Here is a 14,303-nt window from a genome sequence, read left to right as displayed (position 1 = left end):
GATGTACAGTCCCGGCTTCTCAACATGCCCTTTGATGGTGTCCATCTTTTTGGCAGTAAGGCTGACGAGAGCCTTGAGAGGTTGCAGACCTCCAAAGCTGCAGCAAAGTCCTTGAGCGCTGCAGTGCGTCAACCTCTGCCTTTTCGGCCTAGGGGACAGCAATTGAGGAGAGGCTCCTTTCGATACTACTCTTCCTTTGGTAGATCGAGGGGAGCTGCCGGTCAAAGGTGCCACCCTAGGAGTACCAGAGGGGGAAAGCAGGGTACACGAGGTGCCAAAGCCACTCGGGCAGTTGCCTCCTTGCCCTCTGGCACTGCCGCAGCTGCTTCCGCTCAGTCATGAGGCCATGTCCCATGGTTCGCCAGTTGGGGGGAAGCTGGCGCAGCATCTTGTAGAATGGGGTGCCATTAGTTCAGATGTGTGGGTTATGGAGATCATAGCCCACGGCTACTGTCTTCCTTTCCGGCAGAGGCCTCATGACAATCCACCGGGGAAGCTCTCTTTGAAGCGTCCGGATCCGCTCCTTGCGCAGGAAATGGTATCCCTGCTAGAGAAAGGTGCCATAGAACTGGTACCTGTAGTGGAGAGGAGCAAGGGATGGTATTCCCCATATTTTATGATCCCGAAATCATGGACTTGCTTGGTTTGAACAAGCTCATCAGGAAGGACAAGTTCAAGATGGTTACTCTTTCTGAAGTCCTCCAGTCCCTTCAACTTCAGGATTGGTTGGTGTCTCTCGACCTCAAGGATACTTACTTTCATGTGCCGATTCATCTCTAGCACAGGAAGTACCTGAGGTTCGCAGCTGGCGACTCGCATTTTCAGTTTCAGGTCCTGCCGTTTGGATTGACCTCCGCCCCGAGGGCCTTCACCAAGCTGATGGTGGTAGTGGCAGCGCATCTCAGGAAAGGGGGGGATGCACGTCTACCACTACCTGGGCGATTGGTTGATCACGGCGTGCTCTCCCGAGCAAGTCCTGGATCATCTGTACGTCACCTGCCACTCCCTTCACAAGCTGGCCTTCTCCCTCAACTTAAAGAAGTCTCATATGACACCTACCCAGTGGCTCCAGTACATCGGGGCAGTGCTAGACACATCGTTGGTCTCCGTCGGAGTCCAGACTCCACATCAGTCTGTTAGAGCTGTGGGCTGTCAGGCTAGCCTGAAGGCTTTTCTGCCGTCTGTGCGGGGGAAGAATGTCCTGATTATGACGGACAATACAGTGGCCATGCACTATATCAACAAAAGGGGGGGGGGGCAGGGTCACTCCCACTGTGCAGGGAGGCGATGCAGCTCTGGTTCTCGACCATCCAGCAGGAAATTTCGATCTCAGCAGTTCACCTGGCCGGAGACTAAAACGCTGCAGCGGACGCTCTGAGCAGGCCGAGCACGGTCTCTCATGAGTGGGAGCTGGCTCAGGAAGTTCTTTTGGAGATCTTCGCCCTTTGGGGAACCCCACAAGTAGATCTCTTCGCCACCAGTGTCAACCGGAAGTGCGAAAGATTCTGCTCGCGGGAATTTCCGCCAAGAGGAGCCTTAGGGGATGCGTTCGTAGTGGAGTGGTCCTTCCCACTGCTGTACACGTTCCCTCCAGTCCCCGTCATTCCGCAGGTGTTGCGGAGGTTCGGTTCCCAGATGATCCTCATTGCTCCAGCATGGGCCAGAAGCGCGTGGTACCCGGACCTTCTAGACATGTCCATTTGCCCTCCACGTCATCTTTCCTACTGAGACGATCTGATCTGATCTCACGGGAGGGCGTTCGAGTTCTCCATCCAACGGTCAACTCTCTCAGCCTTCATGTTTGGTATCTGAAAGGCTGAGATATAAGGATTGGGGCCTCCCTGAAGACGTGATGGTAGTGTTGCTTTCAGACAGAAGGCCTGCTACGAAATCCCTGTATCGTTGCCGTTGGAGGAAGTTCTGCGACTGGTGCAGGGTACAGAATGTGGATCCTTTCCAATGTTCCATTCCTTTGGTTTTTTCTTTTTTGCTTTCTTTAGCCCACAAGGGCCTGCATGTGGGTACCATTAAGGGTTACCTGGCGGCGCTGTCCATATTTAAGCGCTCGTCTGAGGAATGTTCTTATTTTAAAATCCCTTTGATATCTCAGTTTCTAAAAGGGCTAACTCATCTGTTTCCACCATCGCCTTTCCCGGTGCCGGGATGGGATTTGAATTTGGTTTTAAACTTCCTAATGGGAGCTCCGTTTGAGCCCTTACATTCTTGTCTTTTGAGACTGTTGTCCTTTAAAACTGTATTTTTAGTTGCGATTACGCAGAGTGAGTGAATTGCAGGCACTTTCCGCCAAATCACCCTTCACTGTGTTCCATAAGGACAGGGTTGTCCTTAGGGAGCGGCCTTCCATTCTTCCGAAGGTGGTGTCGGATTTCCATCTGAGCCAGAAGGTAATTCTTCTGGCATTCTATCCTCCTCCACATCCTGATAAGGAAGAGGAGAGGCTCCATAGGTTGGACCCTAGGAGACCTTTGAGTTTCTATCTCTCACAGATGTCCCAGGTCAGAGTGGACGATTACCTCTTTATTGGTTACGCTGGAAGGCGTTTAGGTCAGGCTGTTTCCAAGCAGACCTTGTCTAGATGGATCATTTGACGATCTGAGTGTTACCGGTTGGCGGGAAAGAACCCTCCAGTAGGCTTACGGGCTCATTTCTACTAGGGGTATGGCTGCCTCCACTACAATACAGAGGGGTGTTCTGATTCGCAATATTTGCGAAGCAGCCACATGGGCCTCTGTCCATACTTTTGTGAAACCTTATTCCCTGGACTCTATCCATGGGCATGATTTGGCCTTTGGTAAGGCAGTCCTCTAAAATTCTAAATTCCTTTCCCACCTCCTTTTGTTGGTACTGCTTTGGGAGTCTGTCAAAGATGTGGAATACGTCGGAGGACACAATCCCCACGAAGAACACATTACTTTCTTACCTAGTAACGTTCTTTCGATGGGATGTTCCTTCGATGTATTCCACATCGTAACCTCCCTACTTGCCCCTCTACAGAATTTCTTGTGAGATTGCAGCTTCCGTTTCCGCAAGGCTTTCTGTAGTGATACTGGTAGGAGATTGGTGCCACACGTTCTGGGGGAAAAAACTATGACTGAGGCTACTGGCGTCGTGCGTCCTACATATAACATCCGGTGACGTCGACCGTCGGAGGAGGTCCTCGAGGGAGTGTATCGACGTCATCGACGCAGGAGGCCTACACCGAAAAGGTTTTCCGAAGCAGCACAGCTGTGGTAATCACTGTCAAAGATGTGGAATACGTCGTCGGAACATCCCATCGAAAGAACGTTACCAGGTAAGAACAAGTAAGCTTCATTGTTAATTAAATTGTCCTTTACTCTTGAGTGCAAAGCACTGATCTGACACTGTTGGTGCTTAAGATGTGTCAAACATGTAAAGGTACTTCATTTAATATGCTTTGGAGTTGGGGAAACGGCAGCCTCTCTGGTATAGGGTTATAGCAGATAGCTGATCCACACATTCCTAGGAATTGTGTTCCATTAATACTAGGGGATTAGGATGGCTTGGAGGACATCTCCTTTAGTCACAATGTAGGGTTCAGAAGATACATTTTACTTATCCCCAAGAGGATTCTGAAGTTCTGGAAATCCCCACCAAACCAGTCTGTTGAGTATGTGTTTGCTGTTATCAGAAGCACTTACATTGTTGAGAAAGCAGTATACAAGCACAAGGGGGAGGCAGGATATCTAGATCATTCGGGTTGGCATAGCTCATTGCCATCCACAGGTGTGTTGACCATTAAAAAGGTAATATTTGAGCAATAGTACTGCATTTTGTAGGCTTCACCGGCAGGTAATGGCCCGTTACTTAGTCTGAGTGAAGGTCTGTCTGGAGATGTTTTATGTCTTCTCCGATTGGACCAACCCAAGCATAAGCAGACCATACCTTTTAGGCACACTATTCATTATGGCAAATCCAGAAGAAGACATCCTTGGGTCAGGCTTGTAACTCTCCAGGAACCCTGCTCACCAACTACAAATGAACCCCTTGGCTCAACTTTGCCAATAAATATTCATAGGGAAGCAATTTAAGTTGAAACTTACCGAGCGATCCAAGAAAGCGAGCAGCTTATGCAAGAAGGGCAGGATCATGGTGATTTTCAAACTAGTAGCTGGTCTAAAGCCTGGTCCGATATAGTCATCCAGTTATTATTAGCACCCATTTCAAACTTTCCAATTGGCTCAGCCAATTCGGAATGAGGATTCCAAAAACATTCTGGGCATTATTACCCAGTGTTTGCTTGCAGTCCTATTTCCTGCCCGACTCAGCCAAGTGGAAGGCTTCCTGGTGCAGATATCTTCGGAGACACGGTCGTTAAACTGCTTTCCGGGTTGGTATACTGTTTTTTTTCATTCTCTGATCCTAAGTTTGAAAGGGAGTTTTAGCACATCTAAGTATGAAAATGATTTCAACAATTTGAAAAAATGCCCACAAGTGCACCAATGGGAATAAGAACACAAGAGGGAAGAAATAGCTAAATAGTAGGGTGGAAAGTAGTGGGGAGGGAGCATGAGAACATTAAAAAAAAGAAATTGGCTGTCATATTTAAATTTAGATTTACGGATTTTAAACTTTCACCTAGAGCTTTTTTTTAATGAGGCATGTAAGAAGTGTTGTCTTTTTAAAATAATATGCTTTCTCTGCATTATGTGTTCTTGTTGTGCTGGAAAGGCTACTTACAGAGGGAAATCAATTTTAGGTATTGCTTAGGACACCATATTTCTAATCTGAATGCACAACGTTTACTGATTTACAAATATTGACAGGGTTGAGTCTTGTTCCAGTTGTGTGAGTAGAGTGGTAAGTTTAGTTTCAGAAATTGATTGCTGTGACCGGATTCCGACCCACTCAATGTATGTAAATCAGTTTCATTTTTTGCAGTTTGATGTTTGCTCATAGAAAACAGTCTAAATGATCATTACATATTAAGGATGGTTCTCTTAATTTATCTTTAGGTGGATAGCTTGGACTCACCCAAAGACCATGTTTCACTTCAAAAGTGCCACTTTTTATTGGATACTCGAAGCAACGAGCCTTTGCTCAATGGTGACCTTGAGCAGGCTGCTTCTCAAAAGACAATTATGAGGCACACACTGGAAGATGAGAGCTTCCCTGAGCTGGACTTGAAGGAGAGGCTGAATTATCAAGAAGATTCAGATAGCTTCCAGGATGGGGAAATTGGTAACTCACTAGAGAATGGCTGCTGCACTCCACCAGGTGTGCAGGAATGGCCAGATGCCGATGTAAGTGAAATGGAGCAGGCTGCAACACAGAAGAGAGGCAGAAGGAGACTTTCTGACATGACCTGCGAAAGTAAGCTCTTCAAAAAGAAACTGTTTAAGATTTGACAACATTTTGCTGCAGTGCTTTGGAGGTGACATTTTAGATTTAGCTGTATATCCATTCATATTGTATGTTTTTGATATTTTGAATTTGAAAAGCCAAGTTCATTTTCAAGCTGGCAAAACCTGTCTTTGTACCTAGAGAGCTGCGTTACTAGGAAATACTGCATTCCCCAGAATCTTAAGTGGTGTTGCAGAATAGCAATGGATGTCCTAGGTGTTAATTCACACCACAGGAGAGCTTTGACATATCAACAAGGCTGATAGTTAATGTGTGCATTTAGATTAAATAGACATGAAATAATGGTGACATTTATGATGTATTTTTGGATGGCAGTGAAGGAAATGTATGTTCAGAGGTGTTGAAGCACACCTGGGTTTGTTTTGTATTCCTAAACCTATTTCTTCTGTTCTTTTCCTTGTAATCTTAAAGGAATGGTCACCCCCACACTTTTTCTCAATCATCCGTAGACCCGATCCATACCTCAATGTGATGTATTATAAGTGTGTATTCTATGGAGCATTACTTGCATTTCAATGCACGTATCACTGTGAGCCACCTTTTTAGTTTTGCCACGGCCATCTTGGGGTAAGTCACACACGGGCGAGTGAATGTCGAGTGCGCATTGTGTCACCATGGGAAGGCGGACGATGCTCTCCCCTTAACGTATATCAACAATTACTTGCTCAGTTAATTTCTATCTGGTTTTTTTCAAATAACATCTTTTCTAAAATTGGAAATTGTTATTCATGATGTGCAGAAGCACATATGAAATTGTATGAAAGAGCAAACTGTGTTTTGTAGAAAAAATCACACATTCTTGGATTAACAGAAATGTGCCTAGTCTTTCTGAATGTAAGAATTTAAATAATTTTTGATCATTAATTAATTTTCAGATAAATGGGCTCTTGGTTAAGTTGTTTTACTCATTTATTGTACGTACTTGAGACATCAACACCAATTTTCCTTCTATGCGAACACTTGTTTCGAGCATCCCTCTTCTTCAGGGCATTTTATGTAAGCGATGTTTGTAACTATGATTCACACCAGTACATTTGTTTTAATTCTAAACTAATTCTATTGTAGCCAATTCTATTTACACATTGTCTGTTAACCAAACACAATAAATATATCAAACTGCATGTAAAAACATAGTTGCAAGTTGAACACAAATAGAAGTGAAAATTACATATTGGGGCTAAGCAAAACGCAGCTAAACATTTCATTAGAACAAGCATTAAGATAACATAAAAATGTCTAGCATAGATTTGTCATGGTTCTGCAAATAGCATGTTTATTAAGTTACCCAAAATCTTTGTTCCCTAAATCACATTTGGATATGTTCTACCCATTGTCGTCAACATTTCACTCTTATCAAGGAATAGTGCTGCAACCTGATCTATGGTTCAAACTGTGCTTATGTGACATAACATATAACCTAATGTTTGTGGAACATTTTAAAACTTGATAGTGCATTAAACTATTAACGCCTCACATATTTCTGTTGACCAATTACTGAGTCTATATTTGTCCTATCCTAGTTGTGATTTTTGCCCCTATAGATCTTTTCTCCCATTTCTATGCAACGGTTGCATGGTGTTTAGACTCTTTAACCCCTTTAGTTCAGCAACAAGTTAAATTCAGCTAAATTCTTGCTTCTTGCAACCTCTCCTTCCTTACTTGTTCTTCTCATAATCATGGCCATTGCTGGACCTAATAATAAAGGTCATGGACTCTCATATCAGAAGACAATACATGTTATATGGTTGGATCACTACAATATAGTATTTCTTATTCAGACTGACCTGCCTCTATTACAAAAAAACCCACCTGCCTGGTGGCATCGCTTCAGGCAGCCTTAAAAGATCTTAACACAATCAGAGGCTCAGAACAATCTTCAGGGTTGCGTCCCTACAGCTCAAATCTTGACTGCGAAGACTTTTCCCTGTATAATGTTTTTTCTATGGAAAGTCTGTATGACCATTGTTTCCATTAAACTTGGTGGGGGGGGGACAGAAATAAGACCAATAAATGGTTTTCGCGCTCAGGGTTTTAAAGAAAGTGTACAGGAAAGGTAGAGAGAATCTGGTGAAAATCTAAAAATCCACCTGACTAGTAGTCTGCGAGAATGGCACTTTACATCTATTAAAAGGCCATTCTCTCTGCCAAATCTAGCTTTCTACAGAACCACATTGATATAAACCAACCCAAGGAGATTTGTGAAGTTATAAAAAAACCTATCCAACCCTTCATGCATATTATCAAGTCTGTTTCCCTCTTAAATTGCAGATGCATATTTTGGAAGGTGGGCTAGCCTGGCTGAAGTCCTTTCTAAATGATAGATGGCAGAGGGTTCAGCTGGGAAATGTCTCCCCTTTTTTAAATTTATACTCATTAAATAACCTTTATTTGACTTAAGCATTCCAGCCACCAAAATAAATAATAATAATAATAATAATTTGGCATTTATATAGCGCTACGAACCCTCAGGTATCTGAGCGCTGCTTATTATTACCCACGGTGTGTGGTGCTCATTTATCGACCTCGGAAGGATGAAAGGCTGAGTTGGGCCCTGCCGGGATTCGAACCTGCGTTAGCAGACTCTGCACCGATGTCAAAGCGAGCGCTCTACTCGCTGTGCCACTTGACCGAAATGTATGCATACGTGTCCCCTTGGCTTAAAAAAATACTTAAAAAGCTGGGCTTCGATTATCGATTTATGCTGATGGAGCTCAGATACTATTAAATAAAAAAAGGGTCTCACGAGGTAGACAAAGAGGTGGGAGAATGCTTAGGTGTAAATTAGTGATGAATGCAAGATAATCACCTCAGGCTCAATGGTGATAAAACAGAGGTTTTTGTTACTTGGTTGCATGGATGAGAGCCATCTTCCTTTTATGTGACTCGCAGCTTTAGGCGATTCACCTGTCCAGTTGGTAGTATTTAGAAACTTGGGGGGGGGGGGGGGGTGGAGGGGTATCTTTTGCCCCACCGGTAGGTATGGTGAAAAATTGACAGTTTCATTTATATAACCCATGCTGGTGTCATCTGCTAGATAAAAACATGTATACATTTTAGTCCAGACTGTGGTCTTATCTAGGATACAATATTGTGCCTATTTGTATTTGGACATTGCTAAAACAACTCTAGCCAACTGTCAAGCAGTTCAGAATCGGTGCAGAACAAACTATTTATGGATAACAAGAATGTGCACATATTTTTCGCAGTCCATTGGGCTGGCTGTGGATTACCAAATTCAAACCTGTGTCCTCACACAAATTTGGAAAAAAGTCAGGGTCCTAAATATTTGTCTACTTTTGCTAAGCAGTATTACTCCTCGCAGTAGCTCGGATCCAGTTGGAAAAATCTTTTGCCGGTTTCCAGGCATTCTAACACCCATTCTGGTAGAAAAATGATCGCCACCTTGGGCTACCCGTTGTGGAATGATCTCCTAATTTATATCAGCAGTAGCGCCTCCTTCCTACAAACTAAGGTTCGATTAAAAAAGCACCTATGATCTTTTTATATCCGTTGAACTATGAAATAGAAAGAATGAATGTGCGGGATTTTGCTTGTCATAATGTGTTGCTTATTTGTTTTGTGTTTAATTTTGTTTAGTGTGTTAGCTAATGTCTGTCTTGTATGTTAGTGTCTTGAAAATGGTTGTTCTGATAATAAACTGCGCTTACTAAATAATTGTATGTCTTTATCTAGATATCTATCTGATATGAGCCACATGACTTCTTTTGGTCCAATCTGAGTGATTCTATAGATTAAAGTTGCCCATTTGAAACAATGTTTACTCCAAACAATTGCGATATGATTTTAAATAGTTGTCCATGACTTTAGAATGGAAATAAACCTGACCATGGTAAACATGCATGGTCATTGAGCAATTCAGTAAAGGTAACTTAATTTGTATTTGAAATATTATTAGTATCAGTTATCTAAAAATAATACTTTTGGGATTCTTTGCGATGCAGCCTTTTGTTGTACTAGAATGGTAGCAGCCGTGTCAGCTTCCTCAAGAGCTTGGAATGTGTGATCCAATCGTAAATGTGTACATAAATGTCTCCATTTGGCCGAAATATACTGTTGATAGTGCTGATGCACATTTCAAAGTAACACACCCCTTTAACTGTATTAAATAAAAAGCGTTAGCTGGTCTTTTCATAGAACTGCTCCTTAATACCTTATTGTCTCAAAGTGTGGCTCTAGTATAAGGCACACCAATATCCAGTGTATCAACAGTGGAATTCCGCCATCTTATTGTCTCGAAGTGCGCCTTTAGCATAAGGCACTCCAAAATCCAGTGTATCGGCAATGGAAATTCGCCATCTTAGAGCATTCTTAGCATAGAAATAAAAGGACTACCTGAACATGGAATCCAGAATTTGGCTCATCCAACGACCGCCTTAAAGTGATGCTGGAAATCGATAATATCCTTGTACAAATACTTTTATCAATAAATATCAATGGACATACTTGGTAAAGAGCTGCTATTTTTGTTGTGTTGTAAATAGTTACAAATGAGTAAAGTGCTGCTGCTCTATAAATGGTACTCTAATGTAGTACCTGCGTAGAGAACCAATTTGCCATAGTGCAAATACAAGCCATATCAGCTCAATTGGGGCAGTGGTGCGTCTTAACATGTGTTGTATAGCAAATCAACATTTAATCTGGAGCAGAGTGCTGGCTTTGCATAGCTGCAATATTTTTCCTTTCTAATAATGTTGACATTTTCCAACAATCGTCAGGAGAACTACACGTTAAGGGCACCAAAAAATGTTCCTTTGTAACTGATTTGTCAGCAAATGAAAATTAGTGTTCATAAACACTCCTTATTATTTAAACTAAGTCTTGGAAGAGGCCCACTTTTTGGTAATGTCGATATAGTATATTTACTACCAGCAGTTGTTGCGGGATCAAGAAATGCATTTTGTTCGTAATCCTTATTTAAACCATCCCTAATGGCACCAATATCAAATATCATCTTGGCCTCCTTTCTTCCTACCCATACTTCTCTATCACCATCTCTTATTGTGCACTGTTAGTTTTTTAACCAAAGGCGACTCGAATCGTTGTCCTGGTGCTCATTGTTCTAATGTTCTGTCAAAGCGTAGTGTGTGTTAATACATATATGTTAATACATATATAGCCTATAGGTGTTCCCTTAGTCTCGCTCTCAACTCTTGGTACTTTCTATATAGAAATTGTTACATACAGATATGATCATGTAAACATGTGCCGTTTTACAGTTGATACATTCCTTAATGGGAATTAGTTTATTAATGTAGGTCAGAAATGTGTTTAATTTAGGTATGGAAAATTCACACATTGAACATGTTGAACAGTTAACAAAAATGAATTAAATGAGCCATGTCTTTTTTTCATCTGCGTTACTAGTTCAGAAATGGCTTGGGCTCACTTGTTGATTGTACCCACTCTCCTGGTAATAACCTTTGTTTTTTTTCTCAATGAACACTTCCACAGCTTCATCTGCACACAATATATTCCAGTCTTTTCTTAGATTTTTGTAAAGCTGAGTGTCGTGATAAACTGAAATGCGTCCTCTTTGTTAGAATTTCTTCTGTTTGTTGTTTTTGGTGTTAATGCATCCTTTCTATTAAGTTTCTATTCAAGTATGTCATTTATCATGTCACAGATGACATCAATTGCCAAATCAATTTCGTAAAGCCTTTTTCCAAATATTTAAATACACAATTGAGAGATTTTGTGTACAAATTAGATTTCTTGGCAAGAGACTGTGCAGATTTTGAAAGATCTAGAGAATGTGAAATGGGAGCAAACCTAATTGCTATTAACATATGATGTTTAAGCATTGTATGCAATTCATCAATATTTGACAAATTCCATCGAATAAAAGAAACCTCTGTAAGGCCTTTCAAAACTCTTGTCAGTCTGTTGTCAAATACAATCTTCACGATGGCTATATAATATGGCAACTCAGACCGAACCATTTCTTCCTCCTCTTCTGGACTTTGGTCAGTGGCAGATGCACAAAGGCATGATGGTTTCTGTTTGTGTCCCATACATATTGGCAGTATTGTGCAGAAGTAATTGATGCTTTTCAACCAGTATTTCTTTGGATTTTTCACTTTTGCGAAAACTCCAACAAGGTTAGGGACCTGACCTTCTAAAGAGGGTATGGGTACCTCTTTCATCCTGGGATGGGAAGCATGCCAGGGTTTTCCCCAAAGCCAGTCCTGCACCATAGGTGAGGTATGGGAGTTGGTAAGGCCCAAGTCACTGTCCCTTCTACATGTGCCTGCATGTTTGAAAATGAGTACCACCTTTTCTTGCTCCATGCCTGTACTATAAAATGCTGGCCAGACTCTTTCTTGTCCCGTAGGACTTTAATATCCAGCATGTGCAAATTGGTCAGTAATCTGACCTTGTCAAGGAAGGGATGGGGGAGGCTAAGAACCCCCTCTCATAATGGGATGGGAGGCCTGCCAGGGTGGACGTCCGTGCCATTCCTACCCCAGTGGGGGCATTTGGCAGTTGGGAGGGCTCTCGATGCATATCCCTATCCCAAGTGCATATATGCTTCTTCACAGTAAAATCTAGGATAAGCCCATACCTCTAGACAAGCATGCTGGCCAGTTTATCTTTTTTGCAGACCCATTGAAGAGGCAGCAATGGACAGCTCGCAAGCAAGCGACCCACCAGCACCCCGCACCAGGGAACTTCATTCATTGAGCGTCAGAGATCACCACGAAGAAAGAGGCAGCGGATGAAGCAACACATAGCCCGTGCAGCTTCCAGAGATGATGCACTTCACTCCCCAAGCCCGGAGGGTGCAGCAAGCAAATAGACTAACAGACAAAACAGAGACTTGCCACGGAAGGACTTGCATACCACAGACAAGAATGTTACTTGCCTCATTTGAATTGACAGCAACCCAATCCTATACTGCGAATGCAGACATTCTGCATTGTTGATCGCCTTTGTTACAATGCAGCGGCCCCACATCGAGGATTGGGATGGGACCCTCCACCCCCATTTGTAACTATTGCCTGCTGTAACGTCTCCTGGCTGGTGAAGACTGGGTTGGATTGGTTTGATTCAGAGGTCCACAGGGGAAGATAAGAAAAGAGGCATGAAGCAAGTTGTAGGTTGTTCCTGTGAGGTCCCAGGAGGAGAAAGTGGCAGACCAAGAGACCAACAAGAGCAAGGACTGTGGAGGCATTTAAAATGAAAAGGTGAGGTATTGGTTGGTGAGAGCACTTGGTACTGTGTGATGAATGTGCCAGTAAGTTATGTGAGTCAGAGCGTTTGAGTGTAGAGGGTGAATGCTAGGGGTTTGGGAGAGTGAATGAAGAGTTACTGAGCAGAAGGTGGGGTAATAGTGAGTAGGAGGAAACGGTTGTGTAGAGAAGGGAGTAACATTGAAGGGTAGATGCAGAATGTAGGAGGAGAGAGACAGACCTCTGAGGGAAGGACTGTCGGAAGAGATGGACGGGAGGAGTCGGAACGAAGAGAGTAGTGGGTGGAGAGTGAGCAACAGAGAGAAGAACGTCAAGGCACGAGAGGGCGAGACCAGAGTGGCGCTATAGTGTCATAAATTAAGACCACAAACATCAATATCTTGATAAGAACATAGATACATTTTGGTCTCTATGAATGAATGTGTTTATTCAGAATGTGATTGGCAACAGCGCCCATATAGCCAGTGGACAACCTCAAAGTTAATAGAGGGACAGATTTGGCAATTTTATGTCGGTTTTGATTGGGATCCATAGTAGGTCTCAAAATAGGGGCCTCTAGAGGCAGAGTAACAGAAGGGACACTGAATGTTGGCTGTCTTACTTTACGTATAGGTTTTTCAACAGAGGAGTAGTGATGCGCCATGAAGAGGTAACCAAAGGAACAGAATTAGAGGGAAGCCTTGAACGGAATTGTGAAAAGTATAACGAAATTGACAAAGTAAGTGAAAACAACTTTCTAGGAGTAATTCTAGTATGTACAGGGTTGTAGAGAAGTACAGTAGAGGAATGGTTGTTCGTGGAGATTTTATCAGAATTGTGATCTTGGAGAAACTCGGATGAAAGGGGGTCACATTGGTCGTCAAAAGTGTTTTTAAAGTCATGGTGGAGGTCGGATATGTAAAGATTGGGAGATGACTTATTATTCGTACCCTGTGAAGGTGGCCAAAACCGTGTCAACGGAGATTGTTTTTGTTGAAGGTGTTATCGACGGAGATTGAGTAGTCTTCAGCAGACACAGATTGCAAATGTGTATGTTATCTTATGTTACACAGCAAGATGCACGAGTTATTCATCTACTTGAAGTGAACCAATCTCTGAATCACTTCACGTGTTTAGTCCTGAAGGTTCTGTTCTAAAAAAAGGAACGGACAAACATTGATTACAGCACATAACCCCCTTACCTTGTAAATATTGCATGAAATGGAAATGTTTTTGATGGTATTGTAAAGAATGTGAGTCATTCAATAAATAGACGTGTTCACAGAATCACTTGTTTATTTATTTTATTTTTATTTATTACATTTATTGTACGCCCATACCCTGAGGTATCACGGCGTTACAGATAGCTTAATTATAATTTGATTACATTCAAAGTACATACATATATACTACAATAGGACAAGTGATTACATGTTGAAAGAACATAGATATTAGTTACATGTGTCTTATTTACATGGTCAGGTAGCTGACCTCCTTTTTATAGGATCTATCTAGAAAGGAGGGTGGCTGACTAGTGTTAACTAGGTGTCAGCTAGTTAAAATTGGTTAAATAAACAGGTTTTTAGTAGCTTTTGGAAGCACTGGAAGGAGTCTTCGTTTTTGATGTTTAGAGGGAGGAGAGTTCCAGCGTTTTAGGGGCCATGACTAGGAAGCTGCTTCCCCCAGCTCTGGAGCTTTTGAAACTTGGGA

General features: G+C 42.4%; 1 protein-coding gene across 2 annotated transcripts in view; it reads left to right on the top strand.

Moving 5' to 3' along the window:
* Positions 1-14,303, top strand: part of DNMT3A (DNA methyltransferase 3 alpha) — a 2,439,715-nt gene that overhangs the window by 572,796 nt on the left and 1,852,616 nt on the right. For both annotated transcript variants that reach the window (XM_069605556.1, XM_069605557.1), the window contains exon 4: positions 4,995-5,352. In XM_069605556.1, the coding sequence (XP_069461657.1) occupies positions 4,995-5,352 (358 nt within the window). The remainder of the gene's footprint in view (positions 1-4,994; positions 5,353-14,303) is intronic.

The sequence above is a fragment of the Ambystoma mexicanum genome, chromosome 4p (genome assembly GCF_040938575.1).
Source record: "Ambystoma mexicanum isolate Mex_15411 chromosome 4p, UKY_AmexF1_1, whole genome shotgun sequence".
Lineage (NCBI taxonomy): Eukaryota > Metazoa > Chordata > Amphibia > Caudata > Ambystomatidae > Ambystoma > Ambystoma mexicanum.
This window is presented reverse-complemented; position numbering and strand designations above follow the sequence as displayed.